This window comes from Bombyx mandarina, chromosome 09 (genome assembly GCF_030267445.1).
Source record: "Bombyx mandarina strain Sakado chromosome 09, ASM3026744v2".
NCBI classification, from domain to species: domain Eukaryota; kingdom Metazoa; phylum Arthropoda; class Insecta; order Lepidoptera; family Bombycidae; genus Bombyx; species Bombyx mandarina.
In genome coordinates this window covers 11,534,088-11,560,085 of record NC_143216.1, presented here as the reverse complement: position 1 = coordinate 11,560,085, position 25,998 = coordinate 11,534,088, and the positions used below count along the sequence as shown (strand labels likewise).

Below are 25,998 nucleotides of genomic sequence, written 5' to 3'. Positions count from 1 at the left end.
TACAAATAAGATATCTTTTTTGGATTTCGGTATACTAAAAAAGATCGAAGCAAATACAGTATCTAATATGTTAGAGATTTAACCATAGTTAGGTAATATAAATTTTATGCAAACCTGAGAGTGCAACAGCTTAGATTCTCTGAGCAAAGAAACATTCATCAGACGCGGATTTGGAGTGTTGAAGATCGTCCTGTTTTCACGCCATCTTGCCCTGAAATTATTTGTCAAGTATAGGTAAGTCTTCGCTGTTCATTTCGCGATAAACAGAAGCAGTATTATTTGGTATAGTGAACTGTCTATCTGGTTGGTTATTATAGCTTCAGTGCGCACATTTTATGAAAGCATCTGCAAGTACCTACTTAATATTCCAAAAAATAATATTGAAGATCAAGGCAGGCATTTTTTTATAAAAACGTCCCTTCTGTGCGCAAATAAACATACTAATTTAAAAGAAAAATTAATATATTAAAAAATAATAATCTTTGGTCGCCTAATTGGCTTAGTGTCTTTCGTAACGCGGGGTACTGTATCGTGATTGTATTTCTAATCAAAAACAGTATTTTTGTTGAAGGTACTTTAGCTGTGCCACTTGTTGCAATTTCCTCCTGCTTGTATTTCTAATGAGAAACAACACTTTTGTTGAAGATACTTTGTACTTTAGGTGTGCCACTTGTTATCATATCCGTCTAAATGTAACTAACATAATAATATGTACAGTATCGTACTATGCTCTGTCATTTACTAGTGGTAGGTTGTATTATTATAAGCCCGCCCAGGTAGGTACCGCCCTGAAACCTATAAATGCCGTGAAGCAGTCATGGATTCCGGCTTAAAGGTTGAGAGACCCGTCATACAATACAACTGGAACTTCAACCTCATGTTTTTTTTATTGCTTAAGTAAGTGGATGAGGTCACGGCCCACCTGGTGTTAAGTGGTTACTGGAGCCCATAGACATCTACGACGGAAATACCGCCACCCACATTGAGACATGAGTTTTAAGGTCTCAGTATAATTACAACGGCTGCCCCGCCTTTCAAACCGCAACCCATTAACTGCTTCACGCAGAAACAGGCAGGACTCACAAGAGATCCTACCACCAGTGATTAAGCAAATTATAATTTTACAGGTTTGATTTTTATTACACGATGTTATTCCTTCACAGTGTAGGTCAATTCGTGAACATTTGTTAAGTACGTATTTCATTATAAAAATTGGTACCCGCCTACGGGATTGGAACACCGTTGCATCGCTAGATACGAATGCACCGGATGTCTGATCCTTTAGGCTACGACGACTTTACAGAGATGTCTGGTTTATGATGGACTCCAGTATCTATTTTTGTTTTTTTTTTATTTCTTAGATGGGTGGACGATCTCACAGCCCACCTGGTGCTATGTAGTTGCTGGAGCCCATAGACATCAACAACGTAAATGCGCCACCCACCTTGAGATATAAGTTCTAAGGTCTCAAGTATAGCTACAGCGGCTGCCCCACCCTTCAAACCGAAACGCATTACTGCTTCACGGCAGAAATAGGCAGGGTGGTGCTACCTACCAGTGTGGACTCACAAGAGGTCCTACCACCAGTAAATTTAACACCAGATACGCCATAAATTCATTCATCAGTCTACGCAATGTATATTTAATCAGCATCGTTATCATCGATCGTAAATATTTACCTGCTGAAAAGCCGAAGAACAACGCAAATGATGACAAACATCAGCGCCATGCCGACGAGGACTCCAATCATCGCGGGGTCAACGGTCCTGGTAGACTCATCAACTGGTTTTACGGCTGGTTTAAAACAATAATTACAAATAAACACGATTTAGTAAAACATAACATGAAATACGCACTCAACAAATGTTCACGATTGACTTCCACGGTGAAGGAATAACATCGTGTAATAAAAATGAAACCCGCAAAATTATAATTTGCGTAATTACTGGTGGTAGGACCTCTTGTGAGTCCGCACGGGTAGGTACCACCGCCCCGCCTATTTCTGCCGTGAAGCAGTAATGCGTTTCGGTTTGAAGGGTGGGGCAGCCGTTGTGACTATACTGAGACCTTAGAACTATATCTCAAGGTGTGTGGCGCATTTACGTTGTAGATGTCTATGGGCTCCAGTAACCACTTAACATCAGGTGGGCTGTGAGCTCGTCCACACAGCTAAGCAATAAAAAAAAAAAAAAACATAAATTATTAAAATTTGTACGTTAAATCTTATTGAGAAAAGTACCATCCCTATAAATCGCATAGTAATGTTCTAATAATTAACTAAAATATATTAAGTAATAAAGCAAATAAATACATGTGAACATAACACCATATTTTTCAAGTCGCATTCACAGATTCTTTTACATGGCGCTAAGTGAGAATTCTTCAAATTCCCCAACTATTATAATTAGAAATAGGCCAAAAGAATTCTAGGACAGTAGTCTCGGATTGAACGTGGACAGACAGAAACGTGGCTAACTAATTACATGGACGGATGATCCGATGAGAGCTTTACACAAGGTCAAATTGCGTATAGCCTTAGACCGTAAGAGATCGGGAAACGATTATATCAAACTTAATACATCGACATATGCTGGTGTACGTAATCTTATATATAAAATTCTCATGTCACAATGTTAGTTACCATATATTCCTCTGCAACGGTTTGACCGATTTTTATGAAATTTTATTTGCATGTTAAGTAGGTCTGAGAATCGGCTACTATCTATTTTTCATACCCCTAAGTGATAAGGGTTGTCCGCCCCTAACATTTATTTTTATTTTTGGATATTTTTTTTTGTTATAATGAGGCATTACCTAGGTATGTGGTTGAATGAGGTTTTGTTATTTTTATACTCCCTAATCGTTCACAGCGCTACGTGCCTCTTTCACTCATTTACCACATCCTTACACACTTACAATAAGTTACTTTTTTTTCTACACTAGAAATTCCCTAGAAATCTTATATATGGCAAAACAACGTTTGCCGGGTCAGCTAGTTAAGATATAAATTTAAATCGCGGTAACTTAAAGTACAACACAATATGCAGTAGAATATATGAGGCCGTCGGAGCAAAAGTGGCTTAACCCACAATTTTTCATATTCGTCCTTATATTGCAATTTATTTAAAACATAATAAATTTTGATGCAAATCCGACCAATCCCTAGTTTCACCCATAGATAACAGATGGCTTTGTAAAGATTGTTTTTGCGTGTATTCTGTATTCTTACGAAGCAGTTTAAAAGTAAATTGAAACTATGGTAAGCTTAGTCCACTTTTGATTTAACAAAGTAACTTCTTTACTGGTAGTAAGACGTCTTGTGAGTCCACACAGGTAGGTACCACCACCTGTCTATTTCTGCCGTGAAGCAGGAATGCGTTTCGGTTCGAAGGGCGGGGCAGCCGTTGTACTGTTAAAATTGAGACCATAGAACTCATGTCTCAAGGTGGATGGCGGCATTTACGTTGTAGATGTCTATGGGTTTCGGTAACCACCACACACACCACATCTAAGCAATAACAAAAATTTTGGTGTGAAATAAAACTTTACAATAAAAACTATAAAATAATAATAATTAATAATATTTAATAATAATATTAAAATAATAATAATTTAATAACTAAAGTATATTATTAAAGGGACTCCCCTTTAGGCAAGGTTCCGAAGATACTGGCAGCGTTTCCCCTTTGAATAGCTAGACTAATTCTTTGTCCAATGTAGCTGCCAGTACTTCGGTCTCCTGTGATGTCGAGTAACTTTTTTTTTTATTGCCCTTGTAGGCAGACGAGCATACGGTCCACCTGATTGTGAGTGGTTACCGTCGCCCATGGACTTCAGCAATGCCAGGGGCAGAGCCAAGCCGCTGCCTACCGCTTAAGCCTTGCTATGATTTTTTTTTTGTGTTTAGTTTGAGGTTCATTGTTAGTGTTGATTACATTTGATATTACAAACTATACACTTACGAGTACATATAACTGCTCCGTCGACGGTGACCAGCGGTACCATCTCGAACTTGCAAGCGCAACGTTCATTCTTGCACTCGGTCTTGAAGTCGACGTCTTCGCATTGCTCATTAAACAAGCAGGATTCATTGATGCTTGCCGCTGAAACATTACAACGCAATTTAAATCAAAATGTATTTTGTATTTATTGCTTAGATGGGTGGAAGAGCTCACAGCCCACCTGGTGTTAAGTGGTTACTGGAGCCCATAGATATCAACAACGTAAATGTGCCACCCACCTTGAGATATAAGTTCTAAGGCCTCAAGTATAGCTACAGCGGCTGCCTCACCCTTCAAACCGAAATGTATTACTACTTCACGGCAGAAATAGGCAGGGCGGTGGTACCTACCCGCGCGGACTCACAAGAGGTCCTCCCACCAGTAAAAAATTTTTACCTATATAATATACTTATAGAGAGGCGATGTTTGCTTTGTCTGTGTATGAATTATTAAGTAAAATGTGCTTATAAATTGAAATAAAAATTCAATTTCAAATCCTATCGCGTTAATGTGGTTATCTTTAAGCCTAAAGTATTCAATGGAGAATGGGTAATTTTCTTGTAATAACTATTATGATACTACTAGATAGATGGATATGCCCTTGGTGCCTAATTTAGCCGTGAAGAAATTCATCAGTACTCCATATGTGACAATGCTTAAGCTGGTACTAATAACACTACGATCCTAAGTGACAAGGTGATGGATTCGTATTGTGATTAGTGGGATCCAATACCAGCTGCAATATAAACTCGTGGAAATGGTGGAGAATATCAGATCAGAGAAGATTACATTTTACATAACAAAGCCAGCATCTGGATTAATAGCGTGGACTTATTTGTAAAAAGTGACTCAATATTACTGTCGTTGACCATTTGATTTTCTTTTGTGCCCAACGAAGAAAGGATTATCTTGAATTTTTTGTAATACCAAGTGACTTTTTCCCGTTTCGGAATATTAATCAGTTTAAAATGTGTTCTAAGTTTCTCCGCTAAAAATCAATTGTGATAGCCTCTCTCATGGTTAGTCCCCAAGAACAAATACAACATTATTGCATTATAATAATCTTGGCACGCGATTACCTAGCTCCCCTTATTTTGTTTAGTTAATTAAAAAATACTATGTCTATAAAGTCGGTTTATGGACGATTTTACAAGATAACGTCAGTAGCAGAACTATTCGAACTGCTAGCTCTGACGCCACGCGAGAAGAGATATAAATGTGTCACAAGCTAATGCTTGGGCCGATCGTGCCTCTCTATCGTTTGTTCCGCGCTCTCGCTTGCACGCTCAGGCTCAGGCGGAATGTGACACCTTTCCGTGCGTGCAGCCAGTGTTCATAGATTTATAAGACTTTACCACGCAAATGCTTTGAAATGCACAATTTTTTGATTAAATGCCATTGCGTTTTTGAGACCAAGATGTTGAATCGCCGGATCGTCACTCTAGATATTAGAACTTTGTGGTATGTGGTATGCGGATTTCTTTCTAAATTTAATTGAAAAATGGCTATCTAATTATTTAAGAGGAACATATTATGATGGCTCATTCTAACAATAGAAAACACAGTGACACAAAATAACATGCACCCATTGGAATAGGCATCCATAGTAGTATTTTGTGACTAGCTCGTTCCATAGCATGCCACAAAGGCATATTGAGTTAAATAATTCGAATTAGAACGCGCAAACTACTTACTATAAACTCGTTCGAACTTATATTGTTAATCATCAAACGCTTTAATTAGGATATCGATTTGCCGGGCTAACACGACACCACATAGCTATACAAAATTCAATAATAATGTGTCTAAAATGAGATCTAAAATTTTATGAGGAGCAAAATTGACTTACTTGTGAGCTCATGGTTTGGACTATAAGAGATTTTCTCGTCGACAAGAATAAGTGATAATATTAAAATTAGAACCTAAATTTTCAAAAAAAATTATCGTGAATGTCAAATGAATCTAAAAAAAGACGCAAATGCTAACCCAGCTTAGTCTTGTATAAAGACGACCGTAAGTCAAAGGGAGCTCGTCTTTAAAACCCATGTCGTGAAACTTACCAGAATAAGTGATAATATTAAAATTAGAATCTAAATTTTCAAAAAAACAAATCTAAAATGTCAAATGAATCTAAAAAAAGACGCAAATGCTAACCGAGCTTAGTCTTGTATAAAGACGACCGTAAGTCAAAGGGAGCTCGTCTTTAAAACCCGTGTCGTGAAACTTTACAAAGGAAAGCTTCGCTTTCGCTTTTATGTTCGCGAATGCTTTACATTTAAAACCTATTCAAGCTTCCAGATAGGTCATTTGAATGTAAATTGTTTTTTAAGTTTGAGTGGTAGTTAACGTTCTGTGGTTGGCGATGGCTTTTAAATTGATCCAACGGTGGTAAATGGATTCTTTGGGTCACGGGACCTTCTGGAAATTCCATAAGCCCGAATCTAAATAGATTATACAGTGTTACTTATGTCTAAACTAAGTTTGAGTGGTAGTTAACGTTCTGTTGCTGGCGATGGCTATTATATTGATCCAACGGTGGGAAATGGACTCTTTAGGTCATGAGAGCCTTTGGAAACTCTATAAGCCTGAACTTAAACAGATTATACAGTGTTACTTATATCTAAACTAAGAGTGAATTGGTACATAACTCACGTTTTCCACATTTGTCGAAATGATTGCTGATGGGCACGTCAGGGTGGCACGTGCAAACCTTCTGGCTCTCGTCGCAAACTGCATCAGGAAAGTTGCAGTCGGCCGTCAGTGAGCACCAGTCGCCGACGCGGCCAGGTTTCGATGGATCTGTCCATTATTTTAAGATTTTATTGGATTCATAGCTAAACGAGCAAAAGGTACTATTCGTTAGACTTGGAATTTTGAGGGTACTTTTTGGCGAGGCTGATAATAATATACGACCTTAACTAGTATATTCTGGATCTGGTCTTATTCTAATATGATATTTTTTTGTTATCCTAGGTTTGAAGTGACCTAAGTGAAATCGTTTGAGATAATATTGTCATTTCATTTTTACCATCGCACCCCTCGCCACTGATGTATAGTTCATCCATACCACCTAAGCCCACTGCGTTCCTCCAACGTGCGTTTCCAGAGATCTTTTTTGCCACGTACTATCCGGATTTGCAACAGCCTTTCCTTTATAGCGTTTCCTCAGCTAGGCAGCGACTTGGCTGTGCCTCTGATATTACTGACGTCTATAGCGATAACCACTCACCATCAAGTAGGCCGTATGCCTAGAATGGCAATAAAAAAAGAATAGATGCAATGAAAAACGTTGCATCTGTGGTCGAGTTATTACCGATGCTCGTAAATGTCACCCATATTGAGATATTGAGTGGGTTTCTGTGTCTCAGCCAAGTTTATTTGGTACCGGCTCAAACAAACGAACCACCGATAAAGTCATATTTTAATATACAGTGCGGTCGACGGTTATACAAACATTTTTTATTTTCTATTACATATTACTAGTGGTCCAACAGTAGTCGAAATTCGACTATAATTAATTTAAATTATAAGTTTTAACATTATTATGATTCTATTGTCAAATTATATAATCACAGATTTCGCCAAGACTACACTTTAGGCAAATATTAATAATGACAACCAATATTCTCAATTTGACCATAGATTATAAGCAATAAGAAAAGTTTGACAATTATCAAAATGGAATGCATGCGTGTGTGTGTCAAATATACGGTAGTGTGTGTAATGTTTCCTTTATTAATTTAATGTATCTTTTATGCATTATTTAAAAAAATATTAGCATTATGCACTTCTTCTCTATATTCTCTATAAGTGTAGAAAATTTCATACTCCTCCGTCCGCGCTATTTTCGTAAAAAGGGATACAAAGTTTTTGCTTCACGTACTAATATAAAGATTACATTATGATGCTTCTTCGAACTTCGATCTTCGAACTTGACTGCCTATGACATGAACTTACTCCGAACGGGTCACTTCAAAAATCACATTCAACATGACATGACTTTAGAACATAAATATGGTATTCAATAAATTGATAGCGCGACGTGGGTATCATGTATTTCATATGACACGACATTTTTCATTAAATGACAAATGCTTTTTAGCTTTACGCGGCTGGCCCAATCGATACATATACTACTTTACAGAGCGATGAACTTTAGCGCAATCTGTCGCAGTAATACTGCAACATAATTGCTGCACACTCTATTGGGAAAAAGCAAATGCTAATCAGGCAATTCATCGAAATAACGAAAATTACAGTTGAGTTAAAATAATATAATGCCTTTGCATTTACATTTTTACAGGGAAATAAATAATACAAAAAGTCAAAAAGAGTTGGCTCAGCTGATGCTTTTCAAAGCCACTTGTTTCAATTCAAAGCCACTGATTTCAGTCACCCCCGTTCCCTTTTGGTTTTTTTTTTTTATTGCCTTTGTAGGCAGACGAGTATACGGCCCACCTGATGGTGAGTGGTTACCGTCGCCCATGGACTTCAGCAATGCCAAGGGCAGAGCCAAGCCGCTGCCTACCGCAAGTATTATTATTATAATTGGTGTATTGCAAGACTTAAGACTAAGTACAAGTGCACGGGTTAAAAGTTTGCTATAAACTACAATAAATATAAGAAGAAGAAACACCCGAAATAAGGCATTATTATTTCTTATTCATACCCTAGCCTATTACTGCCCCGAAGTTATCATGTGGTCCAAATTTAAGGATGGGGCAGCCGCTTTTCAATGCAACAATTGATGGGTAAGTGCTTACAGGGGCCCGTAAAGAGCATAACGTGAATGCTGTGACACATGCGAGCTTGAGGTCTAAGTCACAATAAAGTGGGAAAATATTCGACAAGTAGGAAATAACAAATAAACACGAGAGAGATTAAATAGTAAAAGTAGCTTAAATTATGTTTACGACTCACGAAATACAAGTAATGGGTACCCATGGTAAAAGGTAAGTGATACTGAATGCACCGTAATGATACTAAATAACGACAACCGCTCTGACAAGAGTGATACGACAAAGAAGGAGAAATAGATAAACCAATCCTTTAATCTATGACTTGTAGAGAATGCCAACTTTCCACTTAATCTCCACTTTTGACCGTTTTGTTGTTATAAGAGCTCGGAAACCAGAATACTGCACCAGGATTCCGTTTGGAGTTCTTTTTCAAAAATGAATGTGTATAGAATAGAAGAATACATAGATCACAAGATATTTGCAGATTCCTGAATTTGGCTAATGACATTTTCAAGGTTAAGTTTGCGTAGACACAAGTTCCGAACAACAACATGTACTTAAGCCGTCGGTCTACCGAGCAATTTCACCAGCTAGGTCGACGACCCTCTCGTTTCACAGCCCACTGAGTTTCTCATCGGATCTTCTGAGCAGGTCGCAATTCCGATCAGGTGGTGAATTCTGCGAAGCACTGCTCTTGCTAGCGCTATGTGTTAGCGTATTCTCCCAAGTTGAACCTGTGAGCTTACCTACCCGTCCGCGCGTAGCCGGATTAGCTAGGCTACCAGCCAATAGGTATGGAAAAAAAGATGTGTGGTGTCGTGAGACACCGGATAGGAACGGAGTTCCTTATTATAAAAATATTATTTAATATTAAATTCTATTGGAGGTATAAAGAAAATAAAACTGGAGGCTTCGCAAAAACCCCAGGGTCATTAGGTAACGTACGAACTTATTGTGGTACACTTCATTCACGGTTGTTTGCATAAGAGTTAGTGTATTGCGCAAACGAACGCTCCGAGATCGTGGTCAATGAATGATAAAAAAATATGTTATTTTTTGTACGTTATTACAAAGTTAGGTTGTACGCTGTGTGCATTACTAATTTGTACGTTATTACAAAGTTAACTCATACACTGTTTGCATACAAATAAAAATCTTACGTTACGGACGTTTTTCCCGGTTAGGGTACCCCTCCGCATCCTTCCATAAGGAACTTCGTTCCAAAAAACCTTATTTATTGCATATGAAATGCTTATTTACGCTGATCAAATTTTGAACTTACCCGTAACCCCTCCATTGAGTTCAGCCGAGCCTAGCGGTGCCAGGCCGAGCGCCAGGATCACCGCGAGTGAGGCCAACGAGGCCACCACCCACTTGGAGCGCTCGCCCCGCATGCCGCGCTCCCTTACTCCCTGTCACATGCCAAACATATACCTGAAACACAAAAAAAACACCGATAATATGAAGAGGTTCCATTGGTATAAAACCTGCGTGAAAACTCAGGGCTAGTGTTAGCAACGGCCCCAGGTTAGAGCCTCGAAAGCTCACCTACTCACTCGGTTAGGCTGGCATAGCCTCTCAAGGCCAGACCAGACCAGCTTAGGTATTTTAAAAAATGTTGGTTTAAGTGTCAACTTTTTGAGTGCCTTTGCGATTCAAAACTCGACGGAACGCTAAAGTGACACTAAAAAGAGACGAAATTATATAGGAATTACACTGTGAGGGAATGAGAGAGTGCTTTGGAAATTTTTCAGTTCTGCCACGTCTAGATTCCAAGGTAATTGCAAGGTTTCCATTGTAATTTTATGTGTAACGTCAGCTTTTATGATCTAGCTTATCTCTGTTGCGAAGCACGATTCGAAGGGTGGCCGTTATATGCAGCTTTCGCGTTGTGATGTCCATAGACTCTAGAACCACTTAGTGCGTGAGCTGTGAGTTCATTACCAAATCAAAGCGAATATACACAAGATAAAGTAAATAATGGGTTATGTTTGGCATCAAAGTAGTATAAGCTCCATATTAAATCGAATATTGTTTATGACAAATTTTATGTTCATCATGGTAAAATGTATTTTCTGTTATACAAAAATCAACGGATAATTGAAACCCAAAATCAGGGTATTCCTGCAAAAAACGAACTTCTGTTGCGATAAAATTTGATGACAACCAACACGCTTGTATCTGGCGAGCGCAGTGCCTCATTTGCATATAGGTTACGTTGACCATAATATATTGTGTTGGATGTAGGGCATAGACACAGGCAACGCTACTTTATGTATGAAGCTAACATGTATAAAGCTCTGAAATCCTTGGCTTACTTAAAAATAAATAATAGTTTAAAAAACTAAAACTTTTTTTTTTTTTAAACTAGGTGTTATTTATTTTTCATTTTTTAGTTGAATTTCAATTTTTCTATATTCTTTTTTTTTTTTTTTTAATATTGAATTGTAATCGGTCCTTCATAAGTATATGTCGGCGTTAAGCCAGGATTTACACACATAACTTCTTTTACAATGAAAATACAATACAATTCTATAAAACTTTAACATTACTTGTTTACAACAAAAAGCCACGCCTGAGTTATTCAGTGGTTTTTACACAATTAGCCATTTTGTGTTGGTTATAGCAACTACAACTTCTTTTATACAAACAAATGTAATTACTGCGAAACAATTCACAAAACATAGCTTAATATTCAAAATACATATTTTAGTGATTTTACATGACTCACATTTAATTTACTTTACATGAATTACTTTTAAGTAATATTAACTAACATTGTTATTATCCAGCCTAATAATAGATGGCGCCAACAACATAATTGCATAACAATTACAATACTGAATTAAATTATTAGTAGTGTTAATTATAATATAAATTATTATTAATATTTGTGCTTTATTCATATTTAATCATTTATACAGTCATTTGGGTTTTTAAACAATAATATAAACATTAAACATATTCTGAACATTTTCACATCAAAACAGTGTCTGCTAATTATTAAATATGGTAGAATAACAGTTTTGTTGCTAATAATAAATAAATATTAACATATAATAAACTAATCTATATATTATTATGTTAATTATTGCCAACAGTGGCGTTTGCGCCCATACGGCCATACTGATTCCAGCGCGTCCCTTGCGCTGTTTTAGCATTTCACATAACAGTAAACAAGGCATATCCCCTACTGGGATCTGCCCAACACACAAGGCACCATTCACCCTTACGAGATCTAGCTAACACACAAGAGGATTACCCAACGGGATTTACCAAACACACAAAGCATCACCCATACGAGTCTAGTTAACTCGCAAGCCATCACCCTTACAGGATCTAGCCAACTTACCAGGCATCACCCTTACGGGATCTAGCCAACACACTCGGCATCACCCATTCGGGATCTAGCCAACTCACAAGGCATCACCCACTTGGGATCTAGCCAACCCACAAGGCATCACCCTTTCGGGATCTAGCCAACCCAAAAGGCATCACCCATTCGGGATCTAGCCAACTCATAAGGCATCACCCATTCGGGATCTAGCCAACTCATAAGGCATCACCCATTCGGGATCTAGCCAACTCATAAGGCATCACCCATACGGGATCTAGCCAACTCATAAGGCATCACCCATACGGGATCTAGCCAACTCATAAGGCATCACCCATACGGGATCTAGCCAACAAGACCAGGTTTAAGGATTCGCATGGTGGCCCGCCAGCGTTTTAGGAAGGATAATTTGATAGGAAAATAAAAGTAGATACCATAACAAATTATAAATCATTTTACAGCAGAACAAATCTCTCTGCCCATACGGTCAATTTGTCAGTTATCAGAATCCTCTGACATTAAGAGGATAGATTTACCTATATCAAACCGTTACCATTACTAAACCTTTACCTTTACCAAAACACATTAGATGACAGAGACCGCTCGTCCATCCATTTTTTACCAGCTGATTCAATTTCCCCTAATTCATCATTCAGCGGACCATTTTCAATTTGCTTTATTTTAATGACTGGTAGGGAACATCATCCTTCTAATGCCTCTGCATTTTTGTTTTATTGTTGTGCTGCAGCTTTTAATCAACTGTAATTCTTAAAGCTGCCTGTCAGATCTTATTAATTGATATTTTACAAACATGTGACATTTATGACCCATCAATAAGTTCAGCATGCCTGTTGACCATGCTCGCTCTCTTTGCAATAATGTGGTACTGAATTTCATATTGTTCACAAGTTTTTGAAACTCCTGAATTATCTTTTATCTTGGTGAATTTTTAAAAGTGACAGGTTTCCAAAAATGGAACTAAGATTTTAAAAACAGAAATCACATAGAGATCTGTGCCATCCTTTTTCTTGACTAATAATAAAGCAGCACCCCCACTAGAAACCTAGGGTGCAGAGAGTTAATCACTCATCCAAAAATAAATAATTATGAAAGGAAAAGTAAATAATATGGAGCTGCTGAACAGGGATGAGCTGTCTCTTATTATGGCATATTATTAAAAGTTTATTTTTATTTTTATTGTAATATGCTTGAACTCCTCACAATAAACAGGAGACATACAGTATGTACAGCGTTGTACTATCCTATCCAAATTAATTATTTCAAATCCAACTTTTATCTGCCTGATCACCATCTATGAGACATGATTTGCAAAAGTTACATGATGATTGAATAATGACTCCAAACTTGAGCGTTCACTGGATAGAAACTTATAAAAATAGATATGTTCTCCTCAAAGAGTGCAACACTGAGAAGTTATTTTTAAAAGATTAAAACCTATTAGGATGTCAGCAAGACTGTCAGTATTACCATATGAAATTCTATAATAGTTCTAGTATTTTTCTCCATTAAAAGTCACAATGCTTTGTTTTGAAATCAGTTGACCCCTTATGCTCAAAAACTTTACATGAAGTTGTTTAGCTTACTAAATTAGATCTGCAATGATTTAAGTCTTAATTGTGGTGATACGTTTGTCATCTTGACGGCGGTAACAAGTTTTCTCGAAATTACGCAAGTGACGCAGTAACCACATTTAAAACCTTAGTGTTACTAAAAGTGCCACGAAAACTGAAGGAATCATTATGTGATTGTGATAAAACTGAGTTATGTTTAGACATTATATTTAGAGTACATTTTCAATTTGACGCTTTCGGAACGTTTTTAGAATCGATATTATTTAGGAAGCGAAATACATACCACAGCGTATTTCTCAATAACTTGGATCGAATAAATTTAAGATAAATACCTGAAATCAGTATTTTTACCATCTCAGCGTCAGTAGCTTTTCCAAAACATCCACGGTCTAGAACTCATTTTAAATATCCACAACTTTACTGAATGCATGGATCAGTTCGTCCCTCACTTGCTCCAATGCGGTTCAATACAAAGACCAGATATCGGCTTATGTCTTGCTTGCTCTTTTGAACTCGATGTTCATGCGATGAAACAATTAGCTTCATGATAGTTTCGTCCACATTTCCGCATCGGTCTTGATGTCACGCCCTCATCGGAGTTGAACGGCGGCAAATAAAAGTTATAATGCCACTACAAGGGTACAGCATTTGCAGCTATCATCACTTTTCGCCTTTTTAATACAGGTTGAGAGACCCATCACTTGTTCAACAGTGGGCTACTTCATTCGGAGGCTTACGATTAATTTTGGGGCTGCGATCCCACTTCTGATGTCGGCGTTAAGCCAGGATTTACACACATAACTTCTTTTACAATGAAAATACAATACAATTCTATAAAACTTTAACATTACTTGTTTACAACAAAAAGCCACGCCTGAGTTATTCAGTGGTTTTTACACAATTAGCCATTTTGTGTTGGTTATAGCAACTACAACTTCTTTTATACAAACAAATGTAATTACTGCGAAACAATTCACAAAACATAGCTTAATATTCAAAATACATATTTTAGTGATTTTACATGACTCACATTTAATTTACTTTACATGAATTACTTTTAAGTAATATTAACTAACATTGTTATTATCCAGCCTAATAATAGATGGCGCCAACAACATAATTGCATAACAATTACAATACTGAATTAAATTATTAGTAGTGTTAATTATAATATAAATTATTATTAATATTTGTGCTTTATTCATATTTAATCATTTATACAGTCATTTGGGTTTTTAAACAATAATATAAACATTAAACATATTCTGAACATTTTCACATCAAAACAGTGTCTGCTAATTATTAAATATGGTAGAATAACAGTTTTGTTGCTAATAATAAATAAATATTAACATATAATAAACTAATCTATATATTATTATGTTAATTATTGCCAACAGTGGCGTTTGCGCCCATATATACCATATTTCGAGTTAATCTGACGTTTTGAAGGGGGTCAAAATCATTTTCCAAGATTCCGTTACATACTAACAAACATACGTCTGAAACTAATAAAAGCGTATATCGAGGATTAAGGTTATTAAGTTTAAGCGACAATTCGCTTAATACGCGACTTTTAACTTTGTAATTACAGATGCATTTTATTTGGTATTAGCATCAACAGTTCGATGTATTTAATTGAACTTCAATTAAGTTTACTCCATTCAAATATCTGAAGTAGTTTTGTTTTAAGCTATTGCATAGCTTTTATCGCGGGATTTGAGCGCGGCGACCGAATCACGAAATTCCGTAACGAAAATAAAATCTAACACCCTGCTCCGCCTACCATGTAGCTCCCGTTCAACACATTCACACGTTGCGCTTGTGTAAAGTTTGTGAATAAGCGCGCTGCGTGGCGTCGCACTGCATGCGCATCATGAAAAGTCTGCCCATCTCTCTCTCGCGCGGTCTAGCTTATGAGTGTGAAGGGGACACTTAATGTTTTGCTTTTGTTAATGTTTATAAATATAACTTGGTCTTATTTTATTATTGTTTTAATATTAAATTATTATTGTCTAATTATAATTGCATAAGTTAATGAAAAATACTATGCAATAGCTTTACCACGACGATCCCTGAGTGCCACACGTGTTTTTTTTTTGTTAAGATATTTTTCAGTATTTTCAATTTTAAATGGCTCTACTGTAAAATTGCAAAAATGTCGCTTAAACCAAGTAGCCTTTCTCCCTTAGATATGTGTATCGGGTATATCACCAAGACCATATCATAGGGTGCGAATGCTTGACTCATTCAACTAACACTTAAATACGATTACGAGTATGACCCTTTTTTAGATTTAATTGAATCTGTTTTACAACTTAATAATAAAATTAATGTGCTTTATTTGAATCATTCCGTCGAATAACATCTTAGTCGCCCGTGACCAGGATAAAACTGAATATTCGAAATTTCGGAAACATTAAAATGACTATAATAAACGCGAGACTAAACCGTAAAAATAGCTTTAATCATGACTATTTGAAACTGAAGAAGATACCAGATTTTAAGAAGATCCAATTTAATGGCCTCTTTAAATTCGATAATAAATGCAGTTACTGTTCTATATAGTTTGATGATACCGAGAAGTATCTTCTTCTTTTCAAGCTCCTTCATTTTACATAACTGTTTACCTTTACAATCTGAAGCAAAACATTAGGTAATACTTTCCCGTCTGAAGTGTGGAACAACCTTATTAAAGCACTATTGGAGTTAGATCGTGCTCTACTGCCGGTAACTTCTGCTTAACTAATACAATAATGTAAATAACAAAAATAATACAACAATACAAAATAATATATTCTGATAAGCGGCACAACATTATGCTCGAACAACCTAATCCCATTATTGCAAAGTTGGGAAGAAAACAGGATTAGAATCACCAGTAATGACGCCGGAAGGCGGGGGTCTTTTCAAAATGTTTTTCGCGTAATCGTTTTTTGTTGTAAATGTTTTGAAATACTTGAGTGATTCGGATGCAAGGTTTTGGTATTCTCTTACACTTTTAAAAGACGAATTTCGAGTATTACTCTTTCAGCGACGATTTGCTAGTATAATAATTGCATGTTTCTCTTTAATATTATCCCTACCTACTGAACCATATATTATGAGCTTCAACTTGTGTACTACAGCTACTTCAAGCACCGGTCATCGTTCTCATCGAACCCGTCGCTAGAGACGAAGGGTTCGGCGAGTAAACTATCCCACAGCCCACTGAGTTTCTCGCCAGATCTTTTTAGTGGGTCGCGTTTCCTATCCGGTTGTAGATTCTGCGAAGCACTGCTTTTGCTATAGCCTGTGTTAGCAACACCTCCGGATTGAGCACCGAGAGCTCACCTACACGCTAGAATAACGCTGACATAGCCTCTCAAGGCTATCAGCGTAGGTACAAAAAAAAAGTCCTGCAGTTCATTTTAGCTACTAATAAAAGCATAATATACGTCGGCGCAAATATGACTATTTACCTACTGATCATCAACTAATTACTCTGTGATAAGAAATTGATGTTAAACAGTCCCTTTTATTGTAATTTCAATACTTGTAAAAACTTGTAAACACGCTGACGTGTGCCAAGCCCTATAAATACGGCCGTACTATCTAGCGCTCATTCCATTCCCGATCCTGCGGACAGAATGGAAAGCAGTCGACGTCGCCCAAAACACGTCATCTCGGATCCTCCCGATCCACTAACGGTGCTTTTAGGTACTTCAAGCACCGGTCACCGTTCTCGTCGAACCCGTCGCTTGCGACGAAGGGCTCGACGAGTAAATTAACTCTCAGACACAGCCCACTGAGTTTCTCGCCGGATCTTCTCAGTGGGTCGCGTTTCCGATCCGGTGGTAGATTCTGCGAAGCACGGCTCTTGCTAGGGTTCGTGTTAGCAACATCGTCAGGTTGAGCCCCGTGAGCTCACCTACTAAAGTTAGGGTTACGCTGACATAGCCTCTCAAGGCTATCAGCTCAGGTAGGAAAAAAAAAAAAAAAAGCGCTCATTCATTCGTGTCCGAGCCGTAGTACAGTACGGATCTCTCTGTAACGTTGTTATGCTTCTCGTGCAATATACGCAGTTCTCGTGAAGTTTTGTTTTGGAAGCCCAAACATGAGTCATCGTCGAGAACTTAATGACCGTGACGTCACACTTTTTAAAAACATTCCTTCAGCGTTTCTCCTCCGTCATATATATATTTGCATAAAAAGCGGGGTATATTGGTTTAGGGAGGTAAACCACATGCACAGAAATTTCGAACAGTAAAGCAAAACAACGTTGAGCTCTTTGTTGCTTTTACTAGCTTTTGTTATTAAATCTGTCATGTCATATTAAATCCCCAAAGCATAGAAATAAAGTTCTTAGCCCTTATACTGAATGTATAAATTTCTTCTAAGTCTTTTCCGAGTTTGAGTAGATTTTTTTAGTTATTGCTTAAAAGTTATTTTTATTACCTATTAAACGCATTTAGCTATCTATTAAAATTCCTGAGCCTATAAGCTGAGCATTTACATATAATATCAACGGGACTACCTAATGAGTGCGTTTGATTCTGAAAATATCATCTACTATTTCTTATACAACAAATTCAACTCAATTTGAACTTGTAAATTTTCTGATTACCTAATTTAGCGCTGAACGATTTATAATAGGATGCCTTTAAGGCCGGTTTTTCGATATTCCAATTTTCGAAACCATAAATCATTATGCTTCGCATTTGTTATTAGTTTGCAGGTTTTCTTGATCACGAAGAAGGTTAATGACGGATAGATGGCGGGAGCACTAAATTATATTTTGATGGGATAATGAGAATGAAAATATATCCAATTTTTTTTAGCAAGTAATCATGCATTTAATAACTTGTAAACAGTAAATGGTAAGTAGCTCGTGGCGCATTCGGCCAGTGACAACTGAGGTGAATTTCGATAATTCGAAATAGAATCACTGCTATTCAAACTTTTAGACCAAAATGCTTGATCACTTTATAACAGAAACAAGAAAGATGGCAGCTATTGGCTCATGATTTGGCGTCATGCACATTATCATTATAGAATATATATTTTATTACATTTTAGACTAGCTTTGCACATTTTTAGCACTAACTGAAATTTGATAAGCAGAACATACTGTACTGATATCTATGTGCTCCGGAAACCACTAAAACCAGTGGGCCGTGAATTTGTTGAAATCTCACGGAAGCTCACGGAGCTCAAACCTGACGACGATGCTAACACGAACCCTAGCAAGAGCCGTGCTTCGCAGAATCTACCACCGGATCGGAAACGCGACCCACTGAGAAGATCCGGCGAGAAACTCAGTGGGCTGTGTCTGAGAGTTAATTTACTCGTCGAGCCCTTCGTCGCAAGCGACGGGTTCGACGAGAACGGTGACCGGTGCTTGAAGTACCTAAAAGCACCGTTAGTGGATCGGGAGGATCCGAGATGACGTGTTTTGGGCGACGTCGACTGCTTTCCATTCTGTCCGCAGGATCGGGAATGTAGTTACCGGCGGCCACGATGAGAGGGTTCTCGTGTCGTGCCGCTTTATCGAAGTGGTGCATCGAAGCCGACTGTAGATACTTACTGATGGACTCTAAGTCCAGGTCGTCATGGATACCTCCTACCACTAGCTTATGCTAGTTGGCGTTCTCAGAACGCCGATATAATACTCAGGGAACGCTGCTGTTCAATCTCCAGCGAATTCCCCATTCGTCTTTGAAAACACCGTCGAGAAGGGGTAGGGAAGTGCTATTCTAGATATGTAAAGCCGTGTGAGCAGTGGTCATATTTGCACGTATACACGGGGTATTAAAAAAAAGGATGTGTGGTGTCGTGGGACACCGGATAGGAACGAAATTCCTTATTAAAAAAAAATTAATTTTAAGTTCTATTCATTCGAGGTATAAGGAAAATAATTATTCAGGTATAATTTTTTTATTATGATTTTTGTATTGATAAAAACAAAAAAACTACTTCACAAAATTTATAAAAAATATATCATATTATTTTAATATACAAAGAAACAGCTATTTATATGAATAACAATAATAACCGTCATCACGTAGACTATACATTAGACACTGTATAGCCATCACACTAAGACTATACATATATAATAAAAATCTTACGTTACGGACGTTTTTTCCCGGTTAGGGCACTCCTCCGCATCGTCCCATAAGGAACTTCGTTCCAAAAACAATTTAAATATTTCACCACATTGCACAACCCTACATTGATTTAGTTTTGTGGTTGGTTACATTGTGCGTGCCACACGCCATAACACAAATAATTATATTTTTTTGGTCACAAAACTACACGTTTAAATAAGACGTAACCTTTCCGCGTAATCTTTAAGATCGATATTCCCTTGATAAAGTTAGAAACGGAATATTTCAGTGAATTCGGTTCGTTTACCCTTTATGACCGAATTCAGGCCTAGTTACGGACTGTGTTAAGTACATATTAATTGTTAGGGTGCGACGATGACTGTGATTATAAAAAGAAAAATGAATTTAGATACCGGTAACACCATCCTGTTTATTTATGTAGAACTAGCTGGCCCGGCAAACGTTGTTTTGCCATATAAATTATTTCAAGGAAAGATAAATAGCCCAGATACCGACTGCAGCGCTATCTGCCGGGCGGAATTGTGAATCTAAATCACCCAGGGTGCCACACAAACGCATACAAAAAAAATCATTCAAATCGGTCCAGCCGTATAGGAGTTCAGTGACAAACACACGCACAGAAGAAATAAATATATATAAATATATACTAGCTGACTCGGCAAACGTTATTTTGCCATATATAAGATTTCTAGGGAATTACTGGTGTAGAAAAAAAAAACTTTTTGTAAGTGTGTAGGGATTCGCCGGGGTGCCACCCTGGGACCTGGAGGCGGAGGCGCTCGCTGCTGATTACAGGTGGCGTAGCGACCTCCGCTCTAGGGGGGAAGGGCGCCCCGGCGATGGAGTAGTTCGAGCGCGGAGGCTCCAATCTCGGCGGTCCGTGCTGGAGGCGTGGTCTCGCCGCTTGGCGGACCCGTCGGCCGGCATCCGTACCGTCGAGGCGGTCCGCCCGGTTCTTGCGGACTGGGTGGGCCGCGACCGCGGATGCCTCACCTTCCGGCTGACGCAGATGCTTACCGGCCACGGATGTTTTGGCCGGTACTTGCATAAGATAGCCGGAAGGGAACCGACGGCGCAGTGCCACCACTGCGCGGACCGCGACGAGGAAGACACAGCGGAACATACATTGGCGCGTTGCTCTGGATTCGACGAGCAACGCGCCGCCCTCGTCGCGGTCATAGGAGAGGACCTCTCGCTGCCGCGCGTCGTGGCTACGATGCTCGGCAGCGACGCGTCCTGGAAGGCGATGCTCGACTTCTGCGAGTCCACCATCTCGCAGAAGGAGGCGGCGGAGCGAGAGAGGGAGAGCTCTTCCCTTTCCGCACCGATCCGTCGCCGTCGAGCCGGGGGCCGGAGGCGGGAATACGCCCGTACGTCCCGGCCCCTGTAGGTGGCGGCCTCCCCCCGGTGAAGGTCAAGGGGCGACCTGAGGGGGTGAGGCCGCGCGGCGCGCTACCAGCACTCTAGCGCGCTGCCGTGGAGTGAATAGAGCGACCGGTCGACGGTGTATCGCGTCCCGACCCGGCAGGCTGGTTCTGGTCCAGCGGGGTATTCCGGGACACCAGCGGCACCGTCTGGGCGGCCCGACGGGCTGCCGTACCGAAACGGCCGACGTTTCAGAGCCTTCGATTCGCCTCGAAGGCTCCGTCGGCTGGGCGTCCTTGGGGTGAGCCGCGCCGTCTGGTTGTAGTGTTGACCGCGGTAGCCCCCCTACCTCATCCGGGTTCTGACCTCGGAGGGGATCGGACGTCGGGTGTAAGAGTGCAGGGGAGTCGTTTAGTGGGTGGGTCCTAAAATCCTTGGGCCCGCGGTCTGCTCACAACACCATGCAGATCGTTGAGTCTCACATACCCCGCGCGCCCCTCTTGCGCGGGGACCTCGTAGGAGGTTCGGCCCTCTACCCGAAAAAAAAAAAAAAAAAGTGTGTAGGGATGTGGTAAATGAGTGAAAGAGGCATGTAGCGCTGTGAACGATGAGGGAATATAAAAATAACAAAACCTCATTCAACCACGTAATGGCTCAAAAAAAAAAGTCCAAAAAATAAAAAATAAATGTTAGGGGTGGACAACCCTCATCACTTAGTGGTATGAAAAATAGTAGCCGATTCTCAGACCTACTGAACGTGCATATTAAACTTCATAAAAATCGGTCAAAGCGTTTCAGAGGAGTATGGTAACTAACATTGTGACACGAGAATTTTATATATAAGATATAGATAGGAATCGCAGCGCATTAAATTAAAACTTCCACTGTTCCAATATCTTCTGTTATAATAATAATAAAAAATTAATTAACACTTTTTATGTACGTCTTGCTCATTTTTATAGCGTTTTCGCCATCTTCCTTATCACTGTCATTCTGTCTGTCATTATCTTTTCCCTTTCTTTCCGTTTTCTTTCACTCACATATTAACGCTCCGCTCCGCTCCACACTATTTTCATACGTTCCATTCTTACTAATCCTACATTTACGACGCGAAAAGTGCTACCTTCAATTTGAATTGAAATAGAACTCCTACTATTTAGGACACTTTAGACTACAACTCTTTAAAGATAATATCGCATGGCAGTGAGATAGAGAGGTAATAATCGGCTATTGCACAACCAAATCAATATTGTCCATTGAACTAGAAATAGGGTCGATGTATGTTCCTGATGGTTATATACGCGAGTGGAGGAGAACGTCGCTAAAGCACGCGCGTACTAAGCACTCTCTAAGGCATAGTGCTCTCTCGCTGCTTATTAGCCTATGCTCCGGATACAGATATATTATGGTTTTTAGCGATTTGCAGCTGTTGTAAATAGATGCTTAAGCTATTTTAATTTCCTTACAAATATTTTGGTTTAAATGCTATTTTGGAAGAAGTCTGCGCTAAATAAATATAGTCGCAATGAGCCCCGGTACAAATGTGAAGAGAAAAAATATCCGGATATTGATAGCCAGTTCACATGCTGATTTGTAGTCAATGATCACTGCGTTACGTCGACTGTCTACCGTATTCCTGATAAGAAATAGAATAGGTAGAATACAGAATAGAATTCAAACTCCACTCAGAGCTGATTTGGCTTGAGAAATGATAGTTAATACCGCTGTATCATAGCACGTAGGCTTCGTAGCTAATAAAAAAACATGAGTTCATTGATATTCTCTATTGAACTACTCTGAAAAATAATACAATATTTTGACACAAAAGAAAACTGACATAAGCAAAGTTAAATGAGGATATCGTAGAAGTAGTCAAAGGTAATGAAATATGCGTTATAAAGAATAATTTAACTTCTTTTTATTGATGAGGACCTTAAAAACAACTTTTTGCTTATTCTATTATGTTGACCTAAGCTTTTGGTGTTTCACGAAATATAAACTAAAAATTACCGTTCAAATCTTGATGAAATTGAAATGGGATCAAAGGAAAAACGCCATGTTTCAAATGAAAATAATCAAAATCGATTAACTTAGAAAAAAACACGCAATCAATAGTCGAATTGAGACCGTACTCTTTTTTAATTTGGTTTAAAAAAAAAAAACAGTGCTCGTCTAATTGAATAGTACAAATACTTCAAATCTTGTTACTAAGGAAGAGTATAATTTAATAAAGGTTGGACTCCCAAATCGGCAATAGACTTTCATGACACCGATAAGATATTATGTCGGCCCTATCAATGAAAAAGCTTTACTTAAGTCACGAAACAAAATGGAAACATACAGTCACTTAAACTGTTAACTAACGCTATTAAAAGTGCAGTCTGATAAGATGATAAAGATACGAATAAGTAATAGTAGTGTTTTTTCCGGCTTACGCGTGTCCTAGTACTTTACTTGTATTATCACTATGACCTGTTTATGATTCTTTATGTGATTGAATAATATACTACCCCACATTTCCGTGCTGTTGCAAGCGCCATCATACTTTGTATGTCAAGATGTTTTAATTCCAGTGATATTACACAAAAATTAACTAGAAACATTCCATCCACAGTATTCAGTCTACCTATGATAATGGCACTGGGAACGTTACTGCAATTTCCGGAGCTCAATAATATCGAAGACTGTAGAAAAAACCCTTACAAAAATATACTCACACAGAGCTACGAAAGCTTAAAACAATTTTAACTATTCCGCTTATTGTCATATATCATGTTATGTATCTCTTAAATGATTACTTAACGAAGCCACTTATTTCCAGTAAGTCTGCCTTCATATTTATTGAAAATTCGAATGGATACTGATATGCTCCTAAAAAGTTAATCAATTTCGCTTAAGCGAAAACGCAACAAGCTCTAACCGTATAGCAGGCCGTGTTTTTATAAAATCGTTCAAATACTATAGAGTTTGAACTTTATGATTGGGAACATATGTGCTGATCTCGATTGAAACTGAAGCCTGTTGCAGACCAAATCACATTGAACTTTAAAAAAATATTGTCGTTACATAGATGATTCATATTTTATTTCATTTAGTTGGTTGGATAGGTACCAGTTCTAGTGTCAGTAGTTGCTGAGCCTTTAAAGCCATTTTGTTTGCTTAGATAAATGGTCAATCTCACGGCTCACCTGGTGTTAAATAGTTACCGGAACTCATAGGCATCCACAGCATAAATTCCGCCACCACCTTGAGACATGAGCTCTAAGATCTCAGTTACCGGAGCACATAAGCATCTAAAACGTAAATTCTATCACCTATCTTGAAGCTGAGTTCTAAAGCTTCAGTCTGTACAGTACAACGGCTGCCCTACCCGTCAAATCGAAACGTATAGCTGCTCCACGGCAGATATAAACAAGGCGTGGATACCTACCGGCGCGGACTCACAAGAGGTACCACCAGTAATTACGCAAATTATAATTTTGCGGGTTTGATTTTTATTACACAATTTTATTCCTTCACCGTGGAAGTCAATCGTGAACATTTGCTGAGTACGTATTTCATTAGAAAAATTAGCACCCGCCTGGGATTCGAACCCCGGTGCATCGCTCAATACGAATGCACCGGACGTCTTTTTTCAGTATGGTAATACTCTATTAGTCATAAATCATTCTGCTTCTATATATGCACGGAATTTCACATAGAATGAATCTGATAATTGTCAAATAGCATATCTATGTGACTAGTGGCTTCATTAATGATGCTTTTCGTTTTAACTAATTTTCAATAAGACTCACATACTTAATAAAATTTCTAAATACAAAAAATATTTATATTCTGATCACCCCTATATTGTTATTTCATTATTTATTTAAAAAATTTAAATCAAGTAATAAAATTGTCGAGTAACAACAAAGAACAAGCATTCGAAACAAAATCTAGCGATACATAAATTTCAAACATGAAAACAAAATTTATGAAAACACCACTCAAAAAATATTAACAGTTAAGCTTAAATTACAATGGCGATCTTCGAATATTTTTCGGTGGCAGCACGAATGTTTACGCCGAAAACGTCAAGCGAAAAAGACCTCAATGCTTTGATTGGTACGGACGAGTTTTCCATTGTTGTGAGAGCACGCATGCGTGTTTCCTATACCGCAGTGCGCGGCGCCTTCGAGACCAAAGCGTGCGGGTTTGTATTACGAAAAACGAATGACGATTGCACAAACGTTTGGGCCAAAGTTGGTCCCGGAGGGGTGAATCATAGTTTGGTATTGTGCGGACTTATTATGTAAAATTGTTATTTAATTCAGATTATGATGAGCTTTTTTTTGTAGGTTTTTTTTCACTTTAGGCATTCAGGAGGTTTCGGTTTAAAAAAATATTTAATTAGAAATAGTTCAGACCTTAATAAAAAGAACCAGAATTGTAAAAAGCTCCAACCAAAATAACAAGCCTCTAAAATCAATTACTAAACAGACACATGATAAGTACTTAATTATTTTCTCCAGACTCTCAAGAGGTTATATTGTTAAAGAAGTTACTACCCACAAAATCAAAACAATTATGATACTCTTAGACCCGACCACCGGACAACGAAAGCTAAAATCGATTAGTAAAATCTCTGGAGGGGCAAACCGGATAACAAGTTCTGGATGTGTGTTCAATGGCTGAATGAGTATTGTGTTTGGATTTTGATAATAAAGTCAGTGCATCTTTCAATATCAGGTCAGTTACTAGACGTGAATGACATGAGTGATGCTTAACAAAACGTTTCGCGCATTGAATGTTACAAAATAAAATAGTCTTATATTTTTTTAGTTTAATTTTAATGAGGGTATTATGTAATGATATAAA

The 25,998-nt window shown here is 38.2% G+C and overlaps 1 protein-coding gene across 15 annotated transcripts in view; it reads right to left on the bottom strand.

The window, feature by feature from the left end:
- Positions 1–25,998, bottom strand: part of jus (EB domain-containing julius seizure protein) — a 49,950-nt gene that overhangs the window by 5,174 nt on the left and 18,778 nt on the right. For 4 of the 15 annotated variants that reach the window (XM_089729898.1, XM_028177337.2, XM_089729892.1 and 1 more), the window contains exons 2-6: positions 10,023–10,174; positions 6,654–6,800; positions 3,963–4,103; positions 1,680–1,794; positions 115–211 (exon numbers count right to left, since the gene is read on the bottom strand). In XM_089729898.1, coding sequence (XP_089586024.1) covers positions 115–211; positions 1,680–1,794; positions 3,963–4,103; positions 6,654–6,800; positions 10,023–10,134 — 612 coding nt within the window. In that variant the 5' untranslated portion in view covers positions 10,135–10,174. Of the gene's footprint in view, positions 1–114; positions 212–1,679; positions 1,795–3,962; positions 4,104–6,653; positions 6,801–10,022; positions 10,175–11,292; positions 11,545–13,998; positions 14,770–25,998 lie in introns of those variants that run through there. The other 11 variants (XM_089729904.1, XM_089729896.1, XM_089729894.1 and 8 more) reach the window with 10 other exon arrangements.